The sequence below is a fragment of the Pseudopodoces humilis genome, chromosome 22 (genome assembly GCF_049639895.1).
Source record: "Pseudopodoces humilis isolate 2021_Gansu_Grassland_sample_001 chromosome 22, ASM4963989v1, whole genome shotgun sequence".
Classification (NCBI taxonomy): domain Eukaryota; kingdom Metazoa; phylum Chordata; class Aves; order Passeriformes; family Paridae; genus Pseudopodoces; species Pseudopodoces humilis.
Genome location: NC_142221.1, coordinates 7,887,940 through 7,912,672, shown reverse-complemented (window position 1 = coordinate 7,912,672; position 24,733 = coordinate 7,887,940). Strand labels below are relative to the sequence as shown.

Sequence of the window (24,733 nt, the reverse complement as noted above, 5' to 3'; positions counted from 1 at the left end):
GCCAGGAGATCCTGGTGTTCCTCCTCTCCATGCTGGCCATGCCTGTTCTGATGAAGTAAATAATTTCCTGGACAGATATGTTCTCCTGCCACCAGTCTGCCTTTTAAACTGATTCCAGTGAAAACTCATGTTCTCTAACTGCTGTGCCCTCTCTTTGCTTCCTTCCTCCTTTCCAGGTCACCCTGATGTTGAGCAGCCCTGCAAATCCAGTGTCAGGACGTGGAGTCCCAATTCAGCCGTAAACCAACACACGGTTCCCCCAGCCTGCCCTGAGCCCCAGGGCTGCTACCTGCAGCTGGAATTTCGCTATCCCCTGACTCCAGAGTCCCTCACGGTCTGGGTGACATTTGTTTCCCCGGACTGGGACTCCAGTGGAGCAGTGAATGACATCAAGCTGCTCACCGTCAGCGGGAAGAACATTTCGCTCGGGCCGCAGAACGTCTTCTGTGACATCCCCCTGACCATAAAGCTGGACGTGGGACAAGTGGGAGAGGAGGTGTATGGGATCCAGATCTACACCTTGGATGAGCACCTGGAAATTGACGCTGCCATGCTGAGCTCTGTCCCCCACAGCACCCTGTGCTCAGGCTGCAAACCCATCCAGTACAAAGTGGTCCGGGACCCCCCTTTCCCGTCTGGATCTCCAGTGGCCATCTCAAACCTCAGCAGGAGATTTGTTGACACGTAAGTAGCTGCTTTCCAGAGAGCTGGATAGATCAAAACAAAACCCTGTTCTTATCCTTCTAATGTCCAGCACTGCAAGTGATTGTTAAGGTGTTGAACTAGACAGACATGCCAGGAACTACCAAAACTAGATGTCCTCATAGGTTGACTCTGAAACCAGGAGCATTAAACCCAAATGAGATGGCCTGAGATTTCATGGATAGTTTTTGAGAAATTTCTGGGCTGGCTGTACAGAGATGTGTCATTCAGGCTTTCTTTAACTAAAAAGGATAATGCAATCTGCCTAAGACATGATAAATTAAATGTTTAAGCGAACCTAAATGAGCACCTCTGGAATAACATGGTCATCATTTCCTTGGGAAGCTTTTGAAAGTAATGTTTTGACGGAGAAGGAGAGAGCCAGGGCTTTCAGTGCTGGAGCACTGATTAACTGCTAAAGAAAGTGTGCAAAGAAATACTCCTGCATGTTCAGGTGTGTAAATGTGTTTCACCCACTTCCATTTTCTGCTTTCATGGGTCACTAAACCAAGTTGCATTGGTGTGAGATTGCTCTGAAATGGGAAACATGGCAAATGCTCTGGTTTGTTGTAGAAAAATCTGTAGATTGTAGAATAACTGTTATACAGTTATTCTGTTATACAGATACATTTACAGTCATCTAGTAAAGGGATACATTACTGTTGAGGAAAGTCCAACTTCAAAATATTTACTGATTTTTGAGGAGATCTGTGATCTACCCATAAGCATTTGACAGGAAGAAAAACATATTTTACATAACACAATTCCCTGGAAATGATTCACTCATCTGTGGGAGCAACATGAAGCTCTTTTGAGAAATGAACACCAGATAAAAGGAAACCTGCTAAGAAAACTGCACTCTAATTTAGAAAAGATGATCTAATTAGTACCGCTAATATCAAGGAAGCATACATCATTATGGTCTTCTAAAGCATATTTAAATAGAATAAAAATGATTAATTAACAATTCAGTAATCACCAGCTACCACCCCTTTTCATGGCCCAATTATGCATCTCAGAAGATGCAAATTGTCCCTACAGATTTAGAAATTTAAGGTAACTAACAATAGTGAATCTAAAAACAAAACCCAGGGCATCACTAAGATTACTCATGTGCTGAAAGTTAAGCATGTGCTTAAGTGCTTTCTTGGTTTGTAGCCTTGTTCAAACAGTTGCTGGCTCTTAGTATGAGATGGATATTGGCATATTGGAAACGTGGAAAGTGGTGAATTTTCCCAAGATTTTGCTGTGAAAGCATCTTTGCCTGAAACCTAGCCCACTCTCATTGGAAAATGGGACTGGGTTTGGTTTGAAATATTTGCATACCTTAGCACAAGTTCCCACAGAAACAGGTCCAGTTTTGACTTCATAACACAATGTGAAGGAAAAGAAGCCCAAAACATAACTTGCATTCTGAATTTTGTCTCTTTGTCTTTTATTATGGTTTTGTGGGTCACTTCTAGCTTACAGCCAGCTCAAGCGGATGAGTGCTCTAAGAATTAAATCAGTAGCCAGGAATTAATGGCAGTTCTCCTGAGGATAATTGATTAAACCACATTGGGTAACAGCACTGTCCCTGTTTGAATGTTTCAGGTAGTTACACAGCCAGCTAAAAATCAAACATTTAATTTAGTGTTTCTGGGCTCCAGCTGTGATCAGTGGACAGAAATGGATGCTCCTGGAAGCTGGCACAGCCAACCTCACAACCAAATCCCATCCAAACCCTGCAGGCTAGCTGGGCTCACTTTCTCTGTGTCTTACCAGGGACCACAGGGAAAATCCTGCCAGTGAGCTCTGACAGGACACTTGGGAAGTTAAGTTTTAGTCACTGGGTCAGGAGATGTGGAGATTCTTAAGCACTCAAAGGTGGTTCTGAGACTGTTTTGGTTGATTTACAGTGAGGGTGCTGAGACCCTGGCACATGTTCCCAGAGAAGCTGGGGCTGCCTCTGGATCCCTGGAAGTGCCCAAGGCCAGGCTGGACAGGGATTGAAGCAGCCTGGGACAGTGGGAGGTGTCCCTAAACATGGCAAGGGGGTTTGGAGCAAGATGAGCCTTAAGGTCTTTTCCAACTCAACCCATTCTGTGTGATTCAAGACTTCTGCATTTGTTTGAACATTTGAGAAGTGAAATGAAATTTTTATCGTATCATCCAGGCCCAGCACTGATCCATATCCCCTGGTGGCGGGGGAGTTTCAGAGGCAGCTGCTGGGCCATACCTTGAGACACAATAAACTCCTTGAAACTCTGTATGAGGTTTTCTGAAAATATGAATTTTCCACTGGAACCCTGTGTAAAGTCTAGGCAGAGTCTTTGCACTCCCTAAGCAGGAAGGAAAGGACAAGGGAATTCAGGGACAGAGGCACTGGGCCATGCTCCTACTTATGAATGTGTGTAGAGGTAAATGCTGTCTCTCTCCTCTGTTCACATCTGCCTGTTTACCTCATTCTGCACCACTGGAATTCAGCATATTTGTGCAGCCAGACTTTGCAGCCCCTTTATCTCCCTGTGAGCCACAAGCCAGTTGCCCCTCCTTGGTGTTGCATGTTTTCCATATTAAATAAAACAACACCCCCACATGTTCTGTGGAAGGCTGTTTTGAAGGCAGTCACATATCTTTACTCTTGCCTCCTCTGACCTTGATCTTCACTTTCTCTTTTTCTCCCAAAGAAAATATTTGCTTGCACTGTTATCTGTGAGCATGATCCTTTCCCCAGGTGTGGTGATGCTGAAAGAAAAATTAATTTCTCTTACCTCCTTCCCGTCAAAGAGAGGGAACTTCCTTTTAAGCTGAGAGGAGAGACAGCCTTTAATGGATAGCCCTTGCCTAGTCAGCACTGGGTGCTCCACAGAGGAGACTAAATAACTAGAACAGTGGAAACATTTTATTAAGAAATGCAAAATAATGCCAGACCTTCTGTTCTCAAGCTGAATTTTAATCTCAACTCTTGGCTCAAGCTGAGGCATAAAAATTCATTTCTAAGGGACAGGACCTTATCCAGGACCTTATCCTTGGACCTTACAAAAACCAGGCAAGATACACTTAATTTCACTAAGTGTGATCAGCCAGAATTGCTGGTATCTGGGATACAAAATGAGAGTCAGAACCTAGGAGGAGAGAAGAAAGCTAAATAAATCAGTGGGGAGAAAAAAGAGGTCAGGCCAGGTGCAGCATAGAACTGCTGAGTCTTCACACCACAGCAACTGATAAAGGAAGGAGCCTCAACTGCAAGTCTCAAAGTCTCAGCTCACAATTTAATCCAAAGTGTGGGTTGTGCACATGCTCAGAGGCTATTCTCTAGAAATGCTGTGTGACATGGTCACAATGGCAGTTGAGGTAGTGTCTTTTTGCCATTGCTGGAGCTTTTTTATGCTCATGTTGTTGTGTTGGAAAGTAATCACTGCTGATTTTTAAAGAGCTCAGTGAGCAGTCAGTGCCCAGAGCTCTCTGGATGGTGTCAGAGGCACAGTTAGGTGTCAGTCCCACCAGGGCAGTCTGGGGTGAGCAGCCTGTGTTCCCCATGGCACTCCCAGTGTCCCAGTTTGTGAGCAGTGAGGAGCTGAGAGTTCTTACAAGACCTACGTGCTCTCCTCTGGCAGATCAAGCCAAGAGACACTGAGGTTGGTTTTGGGAAGTTGTCAGATTAACTGAAAAAACTTTCAAAGAGTTAGAAATTTTCCCAAGTTTTCCGCCAGTCTTTGTAAGAAGCCTCCAAGTGTGGTGGACAACACTAGATCAGGTTGTCTTTGTGGTGTTAACCAGTAGGGCTTTTACAAAACAAAGGCATTGAATAAAATAACCTGAGAAAGAATCTCAGCACGAAGCCCTGGTAGAAGGTTTGGCTTTGCAGAGTTGAGCTTCTCTGAGAATAAAGTTTGCAGTGCTATGATATGTTATTCTGAGGCATTCCTACCAGAGCTTTGGTACCAAGCTGACACAGAGATCCTGCATTCAGACTTCAGAAAAGAAACACTGAGAGAGAAGCTTGCATTTTCTTGTACAGGGAATAGATTTTTCTTCTCAATTTTGGCTATTTTACACTGACATTCTATGGCTAAACCTTTTCTGTTGCTTGATAATAGTTGGAGGAGACTGATCATCATCTGTGCAAACAGCAGTTCTTGCTCAAGTAGAGTATTTTTAAATATGTTGTTAGAATCAGGACTTCCATTCAGTGCTGAACTTGCAAACTCCATGTCATTTCTTGGGTTTTAACTCTGTTTTAACACCTCAAGGTTGTGGACTGAGATCTCACTCTGTCTTCTTGGAGTGCTTGCAGAATGACAGAGAAATTGCCACCCTCAGGATGGCAGGTGGCTGGAGGGCTCCTGTGGCACTGTTTGTGTGTCCTTAGAGTTTCATTGCTCGTGTGTCCTTAGCAGTTCACCTGCTTTAGGCCTCTACTTTACCCAACACAATAATTTCTTTCCAAATTTGCCTTATTAATACGTATACCATTTGTTACTGGTCCCCATTTGGAAGGGGCATATGGAGAGTGTCTTGTCTGAGGAGAGGATGAGTCAAACGGAAAGTGACTCTTTATTCTGAAGGCTCCTACAAATATGAACAAGCAGAGAGGCTGGAGAATCAGCAGCAGCTTTTCATAATGACCAAGAACTCCTTACAGCCACTTATTGGTGTGTCTTTTAGCCCCTGAACTCAAGAATTTACCTGACCCTGGCTGAGCTGAACAGACTGGGAAATTATGAACATCACACTGATGATATCTAAACCCAAGTCCCTGCAGAATGCAACACTAAAACTTCACAGCAACATCTGTCCTTATTATGGCATTCCTTCCTTCACCTCAAAGGTCTATTCTCTGTTTTCTGGAGGTCTACCAGCCAGAGAGGAATGTATGATCTAAAGCAGCTGAAATGAATTGCCAAATCTGTCTGTCATGAAGATAATTAACACCATATTTCCACCCGAACAAGATACAGATCACTGGGTGGTTTTTCTCCTGACACCAAAAGCTGAAGCCCATATTATCACCCATCTTCTGCTCATCCCTCCTCCAGAGTTACTATGCCAAACCTCTCTTGATATGCCAGGAAATACTGGGGAGTATCTAAGATAGGACTGAAATATTAAGAAAACACATGCCCAGATTTATCTGCAAGGTTGTCCATGCAATACTGGCGTGCTGCACTTCTGGATTCTCAGCTGGCTTTAGAACTGTGGATGGCATTCCAGTTGTCCTTGTGCACCAACACTTACCCAGCTACCCTGGAAAGGCCTTGCCTTGATGTGTGCAAGGACCTCCTATGCTTTTTCATCACCCTAATGGTTCATAGTTGGCTTGCAATTGAATAAATCATAGAATCATAGAAACATGGGATGGTTTGTGCAGAAAGGGTCCTTGAAGTTCATCTCATTCCAACCCCCTGCCATGGGCAGGGACACCTTTCACTAAACCAGGTTGCTCAGAGCTCCATTCAGCCTGACTTTCCAATTAACTGGTCTCTTCCCCTCTCACTTGCAATAGAGTTCCCAGTTTATTCTGACTTTCCTGGTCCTAATATGTGTAATATTGTATTATACCAACATATGGACCATCTCAAGACATCCAAACCTGTAAGTTATTAATTTCTGCATTATAACTTCATCTGCAATGACTGAGCCTATTTAACAACTCTGTATGTCTCTGGATACTTAAACTTTTGGGTTTCTGATCTTTTTTTTTTTCTTCAGGAAATGTTTGTTAGTCAGCCTCAAAGTGATAACTGAATGATAAAATTCCATTTTCATTCAAATGTCTCTTTCTACCCAACCTATTATTGGTACTAGATGTAAATGTAAAACAGTGTGTCTGTTGTTGAGTCACTGAGTATTTAATGCCCACTCTCACATCAGGCACTCCCAGGGAACTGCCATTATTAAAAGCATTTTTCACTAGTCTCCAGCTAGGAGGTTTCTTTCCCATAATTGCACAATTCTCAATATTATTTTTTCTTTAGTAATAGGTTAGAGATCCCTGGCTATATCCATATGACATTTTACAGCTCCTCTCTCTAAAAGTAGAAACACTTGTACCAAGCTTCAGCAGAAACAGATTTACTCTTATTCACACTTTCTTGCTCATTTCTAAGAGCTTCCCTATCATTAGCTTTCCATGGAAAAAGCTGTTTTTGCTTTCCCAAGAAGCAAACACCTTTCTGTCCCACCAGGTTACTCTTACCCATGTAATTTCCAGTTTCAGGTTCAAAAACTTGCTTAGTTCTTCATCCAGAGTTCTTTTGTTGAGGAGTAAATGTTTCATTTTTCCCTTGCAGATCCTACTTTCCCAGCAGGAATAGTGGCTGTGCTGTCACTGTACGAAAGCCTTGTCAGTGAAGTTTTGTGTGTGTTGGAGCTGCCTGTGGTCAGTTTTGGCAAAGCTGGGATGTTTGATATGCAGCTGGTGTAGGACAGTGTAGCAGGACAAGGGGCTGGCATTGTCCCTGTGCTGCTCTGAGGCCATGCCTGGCCTTGGCTGTGTCATCAGCTCCTTCCTCGTGCAGCCAATATAGATTGCCCTGCTGATGAAACTGGAAACCCCAATGAGGAAAGAACAGAACAACACGGGACAATTGTCTGTCCCACACTTCCCAGCAGCAGGAAGCTGCTCATGGGTTCACCTGACCCTAACAGAAGTGATGTGCCGTGGGAAGGAGACTCCTGCACCCAGGAGCAACTCCACTGCCAGCACCCCCTGGGGAAATTCTTCCCTTTCCCAGCAGAGGGGCCTCACCTGTGGCTTGCAGGGGTCTGAGCAGGGAGGCACAGAGGGCACTGATGCTGCTCCCTGTGCCAGGTAGGAGCACACAGCTCTGCTCTACACGGAGGGCTCAGTGACCCAGGAAGAGGAAAAAGATGAAAACTGCTTCTATTCCATCTTCTGTTCCTGCCTCTCTCCTTCACATGCCATGCTGTTAAATCCCGAGGTGGTTGTTGTTATTATTTATAGCTGCCAGTAGCATGCTGGGTGTTTCACAGAGGAAATACAGAGTGCCTTCATCCAAAGAGCTCCCAGTGAAGTGTTGGGGGCCAGTGGTGCTGCTGCTCTCAGGGGTGATGCATCTCCACTTGGCTGATGTGATTTGACAGCTGGAAGCCACATTCTGATGGCTTTCCTTCTTGCCTGCTTTCTTCATTAAAGGTGCCAGGTTATCTTTGTAGAAGAAGAAAACCTGCTTCCTGACCTCACACACAGAGCAGATAGAGCAATTTTTTCCCTTACCACCCTCTGCCAAATTGCCTTAACCCTGCCCTGGAGAGGAGAAAGAACAATCTGACACTCTTTGCCCATTCAGGAGGCAGCTTTTCCGCTAAGCCTGTTCAGAGAGGCTGTTTGGTGCCAGCTGTAGTGATAGATTTGTGGTTCCTCGCTCTTGCGGTTTCTTACGTAACTCTGTAACTAAAGCTGGCACTTGACAGAATCCGTAGCTCCTGTTCTGGCTTGGCTGCACATGATGCAAGAATAAAGGTAGTGAGGGTGGGTTGATATCTTTATGGGTTTGTGATCCCAAAACAAGGCAGCCCAGAGGAATTTTTAAGCCTAGGTCTATCTCTGAAGGATGGGATTGCCACTCCTAAATAAATTACTTCAGGAAAGAGGGACTGCCCTGTCTGGGGAGTGACACTTGGATTTGGGATCAGCTCTGCTCCAGCCAGGGACTCCCCAAGGGCTGCTGATACATTGGATTCCCATCTCCAAAGCACCTCTTGGGCTCTACATGGAAGCTGCAGAGAAATCAACCTGTAGACTAAAACTTAGCCATGTGCAAGAGTCCCTAAAAAAGTGACCATTAACAGCTGTCCTATTATTATCCAAATAGATACTATTAGAAATTGATATATTTAATCACTCCCAGCCAGGGTGGAATTTGAACTCATGACCTAGAAGTAGTAGCAGAGTTTTCAGCTGCAGGAGAAAAAAAAAAAAATAAAAAAATTAGAAGGTCAAACAGGACTTTTCCTGCTGGGCAAAATAATTCATTGCAGGTGAAACAGTCTCAGATATGTGGTAAATTAGGCTGTGCATTATCTCACGGATAATAACTTCTCCGATGTTTGCATTCTTGTGTGCATCTTTATTTTGGGCTCTAAATAAGATAAGAAGCACCAGAAATCTCCCAGGAATAACAAATGCATTTTCTTTGCTTGATTGAGGAAAGAAATATTGGACAGACATGTGTTATGCAACAATTTAAAAATAACTCTCTTGTAAAACTTGGAGTGAGCCTCAAATACCGCAGAAATAGCAGAAATGTGTTACCTACCTTTTTATCAGTCAGCCAATACAGATTTTCTCAGCTACTTTTGTTGAACTTTTGGCCTGATCATTTCCTGGGCATTTTATTTTAATATATTCTCCTAGGAAATGCATTCCAAGTCTCTGTTAAATTTGAATCTACACTCAATCAGGCAAGGATTTGGAAGGAACACTGCAGTCAGACTGAAATACCTGTGCTGTCCTTTTTATCTTGTGGGATCCAGTGACAGACAAGACAAAAGTGTGTCCAGTCTATGTTGGACAGGGCCCTGAGCAATCTGGTCTAGTGGAAGAGTTGAAATGAGATGAATTTTAAGGTTTCTTCCAACCCAAACCATTCTGGAATGCCACGATTTTAGATGTATCACTGCATGGTGTACAACCTGCTGCAGGCCCAAGGCACACATCTTGTGATTGTTTCACTCAAACTTCTCTCACCAAACTTCTTTTTGGTCAGGATCTCCTTAAATGAATGGTGACATTGGGCATCTCTGTGAATATATCACAATTCCAGCATTTTCCTGGCACTTTTGTGGTAGGAAGAGCAAGGTGGAAAACAAGCTCCTTCTTCTTTTCAAATTGTACCTCAGAGACGGTGCCTGGAATCTGATACCCCAAATTATCAGTCCCTGAAAGCCCAGTGCAGTAAACCAGATCATTTATTCACAGTGGTACAGCATTTTTTTAAACTGTAAGACCAGTTGCAGATGTAATGACAATAGAGGAAATTAGCTCATGATGGGATTTTAGGAAGAGGCTAGTGGAAGTATGTTCAGTAATGTTCAGTTATTAAACCATTAGAGATCCCACTGGAGACCAGCCAGTAGGATTTCTCATAATCTGCAGCAGCTTAAGGCAAAACACAGGACCCCTGAGGAGGGAAATGACAAAATGTTCCTCTGGAAGAACAGAAATGGAATCTCCTCATCTCCTCACCCATGTCTGTGCTCTGCTCTGCTCTTGCTGTGACAGCACATCCCTGTCTGTTATCCTCCCTCCTCCTCGGGAGCAGGAGGGCCACAGCCCTCTTACCTGGACCCCCCAAAATAGGTCTTGGTGAGGTGGGATGGTGGATGTGAAACCAGAGAACACTGCAAACACCTGTGTTCACTTGGGGCCCAATCTAAGCTCTACTGAAAATGCACAAAATAGCTTCCACTGGCTCCAGGAGCCTTCAGATCAGACACTGCGAGTGTTTGCTCTCATGGCTCTGTTCACCATTTTGGTGAGATTACAGGGAAACAGGAGGATACTGAGTTCTGAATATCAGGTATTGGCTCAGAAAAGAAATCTGGCTGAAGAAAAGAAATCCAAGTAGTCAGGTCTAGATTCAGAGAAGGGGAAGAAGATTATTCTGCCAAGCTGACCACCTTAAACTGGGAAGAGACTTCTGCCCAAGCTCGATGGACTGGCACAGGGCTGAGAGCAGCAGCTGAAGCGCTCTCAGTCCCAGTGATGATCCAAAAGTTGTGGGGTGGCTGTTGGCTCCCAGGGTGTGGTGGGCAGGGTGTGCATCAGGCACTTCTCCTACACCCTGGTGCAGGCAGGAGGATGCACAGGGACAAGCAGGACACGGTGAGGGGTGTCAGTGAGCAGGCAGCACTCACAGAGAGGCACGATGCAACAGGCAGAGCTTTGTCAGTGACAGTGATGGCCTTGACAGCACTTATCCTGTCCCAGCCTGCCTGCTGGCCCTGTTCCTGTTTCCTCCTTGCTGCACCGGGACACCAGAGCACTGTCCTCAGGTGGAGGATACTGGCATCATTCCCTCGGAATCACTGGAGAGCTGCTGGCTTCTGCCCCTTGGAAACAAGGTTTTCTGCATTTCATGTCCCCAGTCTTTCCTTCCTCAGCTGAACCACACCAGCCTCCCCTCCTGCAGTGGCCACATCTGAGCCTCACGCTGAGAAATGCTCCCATCTCACTCAGGGTCTGAGTGCAGCAGTGAAGAAGAAAACAAAACAGATTTTTTTCCTTCCTTCCCTGCTTCTAATAGCAACCAGGTGCTCTGACACTTAACCTGTGTGCTGCCGTGAAATTGCCTTTCTAGTGCAAACACCCACGTGAGGCCCAGGGCCTCGAGGATTTACTTTAGCCCAGGATTTGTAACCTAATCTCAGTGAGATTGTCCATTTATATCAACCACCTTAAAAATCATATTTTTGTTGTTGTTAAACATGGAAGGAGAAAATAATTTCTTGACACTGGTTTGGTTTTGGGTTTTTTTTTTGGTTTGGGTTTTTTTTTTAAGAACTGTCTTTAAGGCCTTGGCTACAAACTTTGTTTTTTATTAAATATGCTACTGTGTTTTAACCATAGCAGGGCAAATGCTTGGAGGATTATATCAAAGTCTGCAGAAGTTAATCAATTGCATATATATCTATACGTTTGCTACTTATAAAACTTAACAGTGAAAGACAGAGGAGAGCAGTATGTGTAAAAAAAATGTTCAAAATCAAATGTGTTTAAAAAGTTCTAAGCAGGACCTGGCTTTCAGAGCAGAGGTGCTACAGCAGACATGTAATCCTGCCCCAGGGCATCTTGTGCAGGCACAGAGCTGCTCTGAGCAACAAATGCAGCTCAGAGGGACAGATGAGCAGCTGGATTGCAGTGGTTTAAACCTGCAGCGTTTTGCTGAGTAACTTGAGATTTACACCAATGGAAGTGAGAGCAGAGCTGCAGACTAATTGGTTTGGATTTGTAGTGATTATGAGAGTTGGTGGTGGGTTTGGTTCCTAGAAATATTCCAAGGATCAAAGGATATTTTCCTTTTCTAATACATTGGATCCTTTAACCTCTGACTTCACTCCCAAACCCGTGGGTTATTGCGTAAGTGGGTAAGGTTTAGGCTGGTTTAGGTGTTAGTTAAACTTTCTGACACAGCCAGAAGCAAAAGTTGAGTCTGGGCTTCAGAAAGCACAGAGTCCTGTTGGTACAGAATGTACCCACCAAGTGTTCAGCTGAGATTATCTGTTCAGGCCATTGGCTGCTCCATCATTCTTCCTTGGAAACACCCACTTCAGGTTTAAGTTGAATTTGGGAGCAGAAATCCACCATACAGTCCCCAATCTCCCATCCAGCCCAGGTGTTCATTTAGTACTGCAACCACCCTGTTTTCCTGTGCTTGTAAACAAATCATAAAAAAGCTGGAGGGCATAGAGCAAACCTGTGGCCCCTGCTGGCACCTCTCTCTTCAGAGAGAGAGACAGAAAAGCCTCTCCAAGGCTGTTTCCTTGGCATTTGTGTCTTCTGAGTCAGCTCAGTATCCGAGAGAGAGGCAAGAGAGTTGTTTTGAGGCCTTTGCACCTGCCATGTTGCTGGGCTTATCCAAACAGGCAGAGCTGGGACCACAGCTGAAATAACAGCCCGGCGCAAGAGCTCGGGATTTTTGACGTCCGTCTTGTGTTTACAGCATCCCACCCCTCCTCTCTCCCCACTGCAGAGCCAGGCAAGAATTCTCTTCATTATCTTCTGCCGTGCTTCTCATGCCATTTTTATTAAAAAAAGGCAGAGCAAGGGGGAGCGTGAGAGGAGAGAAGAAGAAGAGGAAAGTTATATTTGTGCAGTCAATGGCAGTGAAGGGAAAAGAATGGAAGTTGGGGAGCAGATCTGTTTGGGTTGTCCTAAAGTGACCTCATCCCCCTGGTTTACTCTTTATCAGCTGCTTTTGGAGCACCTGAGGATAGTGAAACCTGTGGGTTAACCATGGTGGTAGTGGGTACTTGGGGTAATTCAGGACCTCTGGAATCGGCACTTTCGGAGGCTGTGAGCAGCATGTGGGGACAGACTGGACAGCTCCAGGCTGTGTCTGACATGACAAGCGATGGTGTAGCCCTTCAGCTCTTCTGTTTGTGGTTGTAATTCAGTCCACCCTGGCAGCTGATCTAAAGCATTGCAATGAGGGAAGATGTGTGGTTGATGCTGTTTGCTGCCAGCAGATTTCCTGTTTTGCTCGGCAAGGCTTCCTTGCTAGAGAAGAGCAAAGGTGACAGTGTTAGAGGGAAGCTGGGGTGTCACCAGCAGACCAGGGCTTGTTCTGGGCTGCAGAGAGATGACAAGGAAATGTCAGCATTTGTCTCAAGTGTTTGGTGGCTGTTTAAGGTCAAAGACAGATGGGTCCTTCATGAGGACACTTCAGGTGTAGAATTTGCCTGTTTCACACGACATTGGCTGTGACAGCCATAATTTAATTGGGAATTTAATCCTGTCATCTTGTCCTTAAGAAAGAACAGTCTGGTTTCATTGCTGTCTGACCATTTGTCTTTTCATAGGGCAGAAGCTGGGCTCAACCTTACAGATATTTTCAGTGTTGGAAACAAGTCATTCCTGTGTAAGAAACCCTCCTCCTGTTATTTGTAGTAGGAAAAACATATATGCCATGGTAGTAAGAAAAGAGGCATGGGATGTTTGCTTTCCCTCGCTGCTTTCACTTCATCTTGAGTGTGCCCTCCGATGCTGAAACCCTACAGCGTGCACAGAGCAGATGTGGTTGTGGCAGTGTCAACCCTTGCAGGTCTGCTGGAACTCAAGGGCATGAGTGTTCTGTAAATTCAATGATCCTTTAAACCCACCTTGGTCTGAGTAAAAAACAACTTCCCACAGGTATAACTTTTCCCGTTTAGTTTTCCAGGACTAAGTTTTCCAAACTGAGAGGAGAGGTCCTTCTGCTTATGGGGAAGAGAGCAAGACTAACTCAATTGCCCAGCCTCCCCAGTAAAAACAGGAAAAGAATTAGAGAGTTCTATACTCCTGACCCTGGATCCATCACTTGCCACAACAGACAGGAAAGTTGCCCTTGTGGTGTTTCACATGGCACGTCCTAATTCCCCCTCTAAGCAGAGGGCTTGAGTCATTGCTTTTTAATAAGGCTGCCTCCCCACAGGCGGAAGCTGCAGCGATCAATGAGGCTTACTCAGTTCTAGAAAAGGTCATTAAAAGACCATAGATATACATTTGAAGACTGTTTGTTCACATCCTTGATGTTAAAGATGTTCTTCTCTCTCACTTCCATAAGCAGCATCTTAGGGAGCCTCTGTGTGCCAGGTCCTGCCCAGCAGAGGAGTGGAAAGTGCCCCTTGTTGCTGGCACTGTGCCACCAGCTCACAGGGAAGGTGGGAGAGGAAATAAGTGGTCAAAAATCACACTTTTATCACCACTTGGAGCACAGCTTGTCTGGCTGACATCTCCAGATACAGTCTGTGCTATCAACCTTGGTATCCTAGAACTATAGAGAGGGAATAAACCCTTCCCCTCCCTCTTCTTGCGTTCCTTCCTCCTTCCCTCACTGTGGGACTGGATTACTGCCTGGACTATTGCAATAGCATCCCTTTAGCAGCTATATTTCTCCAAAATGTGGGCACTGTGAAGGAATGCTAAAATTGCTGCCAGTATGACACATTTAACAGCTCAGGAGGATGTAAGTATCTCACGTTCCAGTTGTTGAATCGTGAAATGCCACATCCAGCTCAGTCAGCTTTTTGTCACTTGTTGTGTCAGGCCAGGGTTAGTTGATAGCGTGATGGCTTCAGTTTTGAGTTTGTAAGGTGTTTTTTGGATGTTCTAGTCCAGCCACATCTTCAGCTCTGCCTGTGTGATGCTGGAGAACCTCTCTGGAGCAGACATCCCATTTCTGAGCTTCCCTGGGCACAGCTGGTTTGTTGGTGCTGCCCTGGATGTCACACCTTGGGGCTCCCCTGTCATCCCCCACTGCAGAGAAGATTGTGAAGATTCAGATTGCTCAGAAGGGGGTTTGGGATGAGGAAGATTGGCTCCTCTGGAGACCTGGTCCCAGACCTGCCATTGCTCTATAAGGACCACATGTCTCCAGGCATTTCTCTTCCCTTTCTTTGTATTTTATCCTAAGACAAAGATATTGAGGTATGAGCATAAATAACTTAACAGCTCTTATTTTCTACCCAAACTGCAGAGGAGTAAGGGGAACCAGACTGTGCAAATAATGTATAAGGAGTCTGAGATTTTGTTCACCTTCTTTTTGGAGAATAAATGGTGTCACAAAATTTTAAGGATCATTTGCCTCTCACAACGTAAAGCTTCAAGAGCTTTCCATCTTTGAGCAGGGTTCAGTTGGATATCTCCCCTCTCTGATGTGCAGCAGGTGACAGGGTTAGAGCACAGCCCAGTGCCACAAAGCCAGCAGCCAATGCACTCCATGTCCACAGGGGCCCTTTCCCCATACAAAGTTTTCCATTCTTAATCCATACAATTAAATAGGCCAGAGTTCTCCCCACCTAATAACTTTCATTTCCAATTTTCTGTCTTATTCACCCACGTAGACATTCATCTCCAGCCACCGCATAATTCATAACCACCACATTCTCTCTCGTGCTTGATTTGGTTCTAGGTTTTCCTCCATTGTATTTCTGCAAATGTCTAAGCAAATGTGAGCTTTTCCTGTTGTCCCTTTGCTTACATGTGCACACAAATACTTCCCTCCAGTAAAACCCATGTGCAAGGCACGTTCACTGCTCTTAGCCTGCCCCATGACCTGGAGGCATTGGTGGAAATCACACCAAAAATCAGAATCTGCAAACTCCTATTTTGCACTCAGGACAGTGATGTCAGTGCATCAGAAAGCAGCGTGGCTTTATTTATTTTGTAGCTGCCCCAACTGTTCATTTGTTAGCATTTTCAAAAAATTGAATCTTTTTTTTTGTGGTTAGCAGATCCCCAGTGACAAAATCAACATTTCTGCAAGTGTACTTTTTAATCTTAAATATTTTACAAATAGTTTTGAGATGGTTTTGAGACAGAACTTGAGAAATAACTGCTCTTTAATAATCAAAGCTTGGCTCTTCTTTGATTTCATCAGTATATATGAGAAACCTCCCATCTTAGTAAGTGGATTTATCTGGGAGTGAAATCTAGAGGAAAACCCTCATTATTTTACTACAGCATGTGTTTTGCCACTTTGGTTACTGCCTATAATTATTTTCTTTTTCTTTTTTTCTTTTTTTTCCAGAAAAACAGTTGCTTTAAACAAATCCCAAGGGGCAGAAGTTTGAAACTTTTCACTTTGATTAAATAAACAGTCTTACCAATATCTGGGTAGACATCTCCCCAGCCCGTAGGTGAATTAAGATACTGTTTGTGCTGCGTGTACACTCAAATTTAACTAATAGGAGCCACGGACTGCTGCTGACAGGAATCAGGCGCAGAAGGAATGAAAAAGCCAGTTCTGTTTTCCTTCCACTGAGTTTCACTCCCATTCCACTGCCATGTGCAGTAACAGAGTCAGATCCCTGTGCTGTTGGAAATTCATTCAATGCCAGTTATTTTGCAGGCACAGTATCCATGAGGAACAGCTTTGTTGTAAAATATAATGTGGGATATTGGAGTTTAAGTCATGCTTGTTAATTTAATGAATCTTGTAAGGAGATACTTCACGAACCTGAAGATTTCAGTAACTCATTGATATCCACTTGAATGGCTTTGCTGCTCTGTGTAGTAGATTTATCTCCTCATAGTATATACTTCATTAGTAGATGCTTTTTGACCAAGTTCCTGTGACAAAAAGCTGTGTATATTGCTGTCAGTAATTGGGGCAATGTGAGTGCAGTGAGCAGAGGACTGGCAGAGTTAGGGAAGAGCTGGGTTGCCTTTCCTGCTCTGCAATTAACCTGATTGATGACTTTGAGAAAATCATTTTGCCTTGGCCACTCTATGGCTTCACAGATCGGTACAATGAGGACAGCTGTAATTAGTTTCTTTGAGGAGAGTTTGGATAGTGTAAAAGACATTGTGGAAGAGCTAAACATTTTTTATTAGGCTTATATTATTCCCATATTGCATATGAAAAATATTATTCCTCATTTATAGATGCACGGCTCTTAGATAATTATGGCTTTGCATAAATATGTAACAGTTTGCTAATTCTTTCTGTGAATATTTCAGTGCTAATATCCTGATCTGGTGTTGTGGTGTGGATCCAATTTTTTGCTCTGGAAGAGATCATCTTTTTAACTCTACTGTTTTAATGCCCATGTGTGAAGTGGATAACTTATTTGTCCATCACTGAAACATCCCCAGCTTACGCTAATTGTCACATTCCCACTGGCTCCAGGTGCAGCTGGATTGAGCTCAGGGCTGCTCAGGAAATAATGAGCATTTATAATAATAGTGAACGAGAGGGTATTTAAAATTCCTTAGATGAACTGTGGTAGCACTGCTGGTAGCACTGTCCCTGATGTGGAGCAGAAGTGTCCAAGGCTGGACACAGTGAGGCACAGGGCTGATTCCTCAGGTGTTGAAGTCCTGTTGACTGTTGGTGATGCTCCCAGTGTTTCCCACTGCTCAGGGTGAGGGTTGGCACTGCCACGGTGACAGGGCAGTGCCATCTCTGCAGTGGGTGGAGATGTAAGCAGCAACTCACTGTTTGCATGGTTTCCATCAGGAAATGGTTTCTGCTGCACCCTATTTCAGAGTTGTGCATAAATCAAGCAGAGACAAAGGTAGCGCTGACTGTGCTCACAAAAAAAGTGACACCTAACCAAATATTAATCCCAGCAAAACAAGGTAGAAACCCTGGGAGGAGCTGACTGAACTATACCTTGCTTTTTTGGCAGCCAAACCCTGCTCCAGTCCCTCTTTCTCTGCCTTTTGCTGCTGCTGCTGCCTTTGTTGACTGACTTTGCTTTTGTCTGGCAGGGAGCTGAGCGACAGAACCACGTACAGATACCAGGTGGTCATTGTGTCCGGGATGGAGGAGAGCGAGCCATCCCCCACCCTCATTTATATCTCTGGGAGTGGATACTGTGGAGATGGGATTATCCAAATGTAAGTCTGGAGCAAGCAAACAGATAAATCTGAGCACATCTCCTCAGCCAGAATCTGAGACTAAGAAGGAATTGATGACCTCTGATGTCTCCTTAAGTTAGGCTGGCTCTCATCTGTAGATAATGACTCACGTGCTTGATGATTACCAGGATGATGACATTTAATTGTAACATAGGCCCTTCTCTCCTGGCACCAGGAGATACAGACAGAGATACAGATAATGGAGTCCAGACAGCAGGATCGATAGGCAAGGACGCTCTGTGCTGTTTATGCTGTTTGCCCGTGTATCCATATCTTTGTACATGTATATGACATTTCCTACCCAGACCTGGTGCTGGAAAAGCTCACGCAGTGTTTGATGCTGTCCCATGTGTGTGGCAGCTGGGTTAAACTCTGACACGTGTTGGGGCCAAGTTCCTGGTGCAACCCCTTGTTTGACTGACCACCAGAGCTGGGATGCTTTTGGAGGTGATAGATTTGGCCTCTGAGGGAGAGTGCTGGGAATTGCATGTTCTCAATCAACTCCCCTCTCTTACCAGTCCCCAGGCCACTGAAAATGTAAAACAATCTTTCACAACTACGTTAGAGTTTATCCTTTTACTATGTTGGCCCTTAAGGCTGCTGCTTCAAAGCTTCCTGGCATTAGGTAATTTAATTATTTAAACTATGGAAGTAACAACAAGCAAGTGCTTAATCCAGACAGTATTATTTGCTTGAAATAATGCTGATCAGCAATCACGCAGCACAACTCTGTCAGATGATATACCTGGCAGCAAATATTTGCAGGAAGAGGCCCAACAGGCAAGGAAAGCAAAGAAAACAATCAAACAACATATGAATCTAGGGCAATCCTGGAAAGAGAGGTGGAGAAAGACAGATTAATTTTGCTTTACATAACTTTTCTGCTACTGTTATGTTTGCACATTCCTCAGACATCACTTGTGGCTTTGCAGCAAGTGTCAAACAATAGCTGAGCTGCCTCAGGAGTGAGCAGGAACCAGACTGTGTCACAGCTTGGTTGGTTGTGGCCCCAGTTGCAGCTGTGGCAGCCCCTTTCTCATCTGGTTCCCACTCTTCTCCCCGCACGCTGTCGCAGCCGTGAGGGTTGGCACAAGGCAGGACTCCATCCCCAACACCCCCTGCTCCCTGTTTGACTGATCTCCGAGTGCTGCCACCTGGAAAAGCCCAGCTCCAGGCTTTATGCCTTGTTATTCCCATGCTGGGGTCACAGTCTGGCCCTTCCAGATTTAATACAAAGAGTTTCAGAGATTCCTGTTCTCTTTTTCCCCACCTGCTGAGCTACAGCCACACCAGCTATGAAGGAAGTTGCTCATATCCTCATCAGAGAACAGCAAGTGATATCCACATGTGCAGGAGGGAGCTGGCCAGGCGAGCCTTGTGAACCAGGAATGATGCAAGTCCTCCCTTAAGGAGGAAGGGAGAGGTATTTTAGGGGTGGGCACACAGAGATGCTTTACCAGATATCAGGGCTTTTGGGGTTCTTCAGAAGGGTTGCACAGACCACCAGGTTGATGCTACTTTGCCAGCTGACTGCTTTTTTCATCTGTGTGCCCTGCCTGCAGAGAACTGGGGGAAGAGTGTGATGACATGAACAAGATAAACGGTGATGGCTGTTCCCTGTTCTGCCTGCAGGAGCTGTCCTTTAATTGCATCGGTAAGTCCAGCTCAGAGCCCTTCAACCCAGGGTGGGCAATAACTCTGTGCAGGGTGCAAGGGAAAAACCAGCAGTACTTTCAGAATTTCCAGCTGAAGAGTTGTCATGGGAGAGAGAAAAAAAAATGGAATTTGTAGGTTTGAAAGGTGAACATATCTTCCCAGCTTCTGGTCATTTTGATGGGAAATTGGTTCTGCTGGCTTTGAAACAGCCCAGGACTTAGGGCTAAGTCAGCCATTGTGGGACTGATCCAAAGCCCATTGAAGTCAGTGGGTGGTTTTCCACTGGCTTCAATAGGCTTTAGATCTGACTACGTGAGAAGACATGAACTGATTTTTTCTGGTAAACAGGAGGAGGAGTGAAAGGGGAAGGGACTGAGACCAGAAGCAAGTCCAGCTGAGGTCACACCTCCTTTGAGTTGCAAATCAATATCTGAGGATCAAAGGTCTGGCTAATCCCCTTTTTCAGAGGTGAAAACTACTTAATCAGATTTCATTTGCAAGCCTGGTTTGCTCTGATTAGCAAAACCTGTAAGCACAATGGCCGGAAGATGCTCGAGCTATCAGGGCTGCAGTTTCGAGTTTTACATATTTATTAAACTCTCTAGGAATGCTGGGGACAGAGAAGGGAAATGGAGACCAATTTACACTGCACCTTCTGTGGAGTATCCCCACCTTGTGGGGTTGCTTTTTCCACCCAGGGGTCTGTGAGGTCTGGGGAAAAAACAAAACATGCAGAGCTTAAGGAACCAAAGTTAATGTTTATAAAGGGTTGGCTTTTTCTCAAGACATTTTATGAGATTCCTTATCTGGACTGCTCAAGCAAACACTCTGTCCCATGTAGTGATCCCATGCCTTCATCTCAGGGCATCAGTCCTCAGCCTGATTTTCAGTCCTTACCAACATTACATGTTGGTAAGTCTGAAAATTGCTCTTTTTTGGCAATTTGACCATTATCTCTTGCAACGAAGAATGGACCTTACAGGCACCATGTTTCCCTGGGGTGGTTAACTAGGGACTGCTTGGCTCATCAGAACAGCTACATTTTTACTTCAGCCTCCCACTCTGTGGGACTTGAGGCCTGATTTGGTGATGTACTTATTTACATATGTAAATAGGTCTATTGAAATCAGGCATATTTATGGTCAAGACTAATTGTGACAATTGGTGGTCTTGAAGTTACATTTGTGTTTCAAGTAACTTACTGCCTTAGAGCCTCAAGCACTGAAAGATTTTAGTCATAATATTTTGAAAGTGGAATAAACACTTACAAAAATGTTTTGGGTTCCCTAGATACTGGGCGTGGTGTGAGGCCAGTTCCAGCGAGGGCTTGGGCTGGTGCTGGATGGTTGTATCTGCATCACCCTGCTCAGGAGCAGGGCTCTATTCCTTGGTCCAGCTTTGACCACATCCCAGCATTACATTTGGACATGAATCAGGTTCTCCCCTGTACCCATCGGTTTTCCAGGAAACCAGGTGATGTGGGCTGGGTGGGAGCTGCGAAATGCTCCAAATAGGTCCATGGACAGGAGTAAGAGTGGGGTGTCCCAAGCCTTGGACCACACAGTGGTGTTCTAACAGAGGTATGCAAGAGTCTGCTTTATGCCTTTGTACATAAAATCATGGAATTGGTTGTGTTGGGAAAACCTTTAAGATCATGGAGCCCAGTTGTGTCATCCAACAACCATTCATCCCCCATCCAACATCCAAGGAGCAGCAACAGGGCTTCCTAAGAGTGTGGGACAAAACTGTCTGACAGCAGTCTGGCTAGAAAATGAAGCAACTAAAACATAAAGATTTTTTTACTCCATGACAGAGGAAGTGGGTTTTCAGATTTGCTTGTATTGGAAAGAAGAGGGGAATTCCAGGGACAAAAAAGTTATTTGTTTGTCACGGGCTTTGGAAGGTTGTGGTTTGCACAGATCCTGGGTTACAAAACAAATGATATCAAATTCCTCGTGAAATATCAAATATAGGGACTCAGATGAATCAAATTAGCTGAATCAAAGGGAAGGTGAAGGAACAGAGACCTTACAAATGTTTTGTTGTGTGACTTTGCTGTGGTGTGAGTGCTGTGGTGGTGATGGGCTCAGTGTTTGTGAGGGCAGCCCTGCTGCTGTTTGCAGGCAAACGCTGCCTCCAGGTATCTGGGACAGGTTCAGAGGGGCTAATACCCTCTGAATATAATACCTGTGAATAATAATACCTGTGAAACACATCCTGCTGGCCCTTGTGATAGCTGGACCCCTGTGAGTTATGACCCAGAGAGTTAAGGAGACACTGCCAGTTTGTCTTTCAGACGAATGAACGGTGCTGATTTGTATTCTGCTTGGTATATCAGGCATTAAAATCTCACCAGAAAATATAAAGATGTTGGGGAAAGTGAGTAGCTGTACATATTACATAATAAATAATAGTAAAAAAGAGCAGAAATTCAGCATTCTCCACAATCTAACAATATCAGACCTAATCCTCTGCCTTAAGCTGAACAAAAGTTTTCTTTGATATTGGTGGGGTGTTTTCCTGGAAAATACAGAATTCTTGGGTCCCTGCTTGAGGAGCACAGAAAAATAAGTGTAATTTATTTCCATGTTTACAAGGCTAACACATGTTATAATCCTGTAGAACAACAAGCAGTTATTTCAGAGAGTGTTATTTTTTCAGTGATGTTCTTGTTGTATTATGTAGCTCTTTAGAGCCCCGGGAATCACTCCCCTTCACCAAAGAATTCAGTGAGCCTCAAACACATGTTCAGAGGCTTTGCTGAATCGGGGGCCTCAGGGTTTGATCTTGCAAATGCTTTCTTCCAGGCATGTTTCTGAACTACCACAAGGCATTCTTTAGACTTCAGCAAATCTAACCACAACAGTGAATGCAATGCTTGTCACAAATTGTCTGCAGGATTGGGTCCCACGTGGCTGGAAAGAACTGCTAAACATTTTGTTTGCTAAAGACGGGGCTGAAGGGGCGTCGTGGGCGGGTTCCAGAGGAGGAGGTTTGATAGCAAAGCCCAAGTGGGCTCCTGCCTCCTAAAGCAGAGACCAAGCAAGACACCTCGCTTGGTAGGAGAGAAATACAACAGAGCCCGCAAGCACCACCAGGCTTTAGATTCAGAGCCATGAATCACAGAATAATTTAGGTTCAGAAGAGTCTCTGGAGGTCTCTGGTCCAAGGAGGGCCAACTTCAAAGTTAGAGCCAGCTTCAAAGTTGGAGCGTGTTGCTCAGGGTCATGTTCAGCTGCGTTCTGGATATTTCCAGGGATGGAGGCAGCCTGTTTGCAGGTGTCCCTTTGCCTCTCTCACTCCCTTTGCCTTTTAGGATCATGGGGTTTATGGGATTTTTTAATTGGTCCAACTTTCCTTTGACTAAATGGCACAAGGCTCTCAAGACACTTTGCGCTAGTGCCTGTAATAAAATTAAACTTCTTTTTATTTTTTGTCTTGCTTTTGTTTTTCCTCCTTCTTTCCTCTCTAATCAGATAACAGTGGATCAATCTGCTCTGCCAGGGAGGAGGGGCGCGGGGGGAGGAAGGAGGGAGGCAGGCAAGAAAACTGTGTGGTCTCACTGTCAGGCTGTCCTGGCCTTCTCCAAGCACAAAGCCGAGTAACAGAAAACAGAGAAGATTAATAGCATTTTCTTCCTGCAACATGCTGAAGAGCGACAGTGAGATTAATTAATTAATTATTGGAAGCATCTGGCAGTGCTCCGTTTTTTAAGTTTTGCAGCACTCTCGCCCTTCCCCGTTGTGAAATTTATCATCTCTACCTTTTCTCCCCGCCTCTACAGCCGCTTCATGGAGTGGGTTTTGCATTTTTTTTTATCTTTTCCACACAGAATTTTGGTCCCACGGGGGAAGTTCTACTTTGCCTTTTGATTTGTAGGAGACAGGTGATTCAAAGCCATGTCCATGTGACTGATGCACCCCTCTCCTACCTCTGGGCTGCTTTCCTTCCACCTTGCTCCTGATTATTCCCGGGATAACTGATGCTTGCGGTTACCGCGGATCTCAGCCAAGTCCAACCCAACACGTCCTGTGTAAAACAGACCCCATTTGTAAGAGTTATGATTCGCAGTGGTGGGAACCCGGGGCTTAGCACTTGATCCATTCCCAGTGGAGTGCTGAGAAATGGGTGTCTGAGGCACAGCTGAGCACCTTGTCCTTGACGTGCACTCTCCCACACACCGACACTGCACGCCCAGATGTATGTGGGACATTGAAAAAGAGCCCGGCTTTCATTTGCATTCCTTTTGTGGAGTGGGATGTGCATTATGCATTGATTTAGCTCACCAGTGCTGAAGAAAGAGAAGGATATAATAAAAAAGATGCAGAGATCAATAAAAAGGGAGGGAGGGGGAGAGAGAGTAATCTGAAAAGAGATGAGTAAAGACTGATAGACACATTGAAACACAGCTGGGAAGTAGCTCCAGAACTTCTATCTCCCCTTAAGTTTGCCAGGTAATTTATGGGGTTTTCAGTCACATCTTATTGGTGTTGTTATTGCTCTACTTTATCTCCTTTGCTTATAAGGGACTGTTGGCTAAAGCCTTTTTACAGCAAAACAGGGCAGTGCTGCCACTGACTTCCAGATGGGAGTGGTCACCCTGAAGAAGGGGAATGTTTCAGGTTAGACACACATCTCACTGGTGTGTGGGATCAGGGCCTCAGGGATATAAAATACAAAGAAAAGACACAGAGCAGAGGCAAAGAGAAAATAAATATATCTAGCTCTTGAATTTACCACCAATTTCTGGCATGCTTGAAACATTAGTCACCAGTGGTTGTTCAGGGAGAAGTATGATTTTAATTTGACAATGATCCTTAAACACCTTTTCTTTAGCTCCTGCTTGGCCCCAAATGTTTTTCTGCTACCTTACAAATCTGGATCTGTCTTCCTCCTCCTCAGAGGCCCCTCCCTCCAGCTGTGAGCCTTACCTTTGTGGGAGCTCTATCCTTTACCTCTCCCATTATCCATAAATTAAGCATAGCACTTTCCCCTAATCTTATTGTTTGGCGGGCTGCATTGCATTAAGGGAAATGATTAATATTCATGAGCTTGCTATCTCTGTTTGGTGCATAATCCTCTGGGGAAATTGCAGTGTTAAATGAGTGACACAAACCTAATTTTATATGTCTTTTCTTTCCTTTCTTTCTTTTTCCTTTTTTCCCTTTCTGACAGAGAAGTAATGTGCTTAAAATAAATTGATGGATGACCATCCATATTCATTGTGGGCATGCTTTGAGAGCGCTCCCATCCTCTCCCCCTCCCTTTCTCATACTACTGCACAGGAACACAGCTTTGGCTGCC

General features: G+C 44.7%; 1 protein-coding gene across 2 annotated transcripts in view; it reads left to right on the top strand.

Moving 5' to 3' along the window:
* PAPPA (pappalysin 1) overlaps positions 1-24,733 on the top strand; it is a 177,239-nt gene that overhangs the window by 71,208 nt on the left and 81,298 nt on the right. For both annotated transcript variants that reach the window (XM_088065841.1, XM_005527194.3), the window contains 3 exons: positions 177-684; positions 17,624-17,752; positions 19,336-19,427. In XM_088065841.1, coding sequence (XP_087921967.1) covers positions 177-684; positions 17,624-17,752; positions 19,336-19,427 — 729 coding nt within the window. The remainder of the gene's footprint in view (positions 1-176; positions 685-17,623; positions 17,753-19,335; positions 19,428-24,733) is intronic.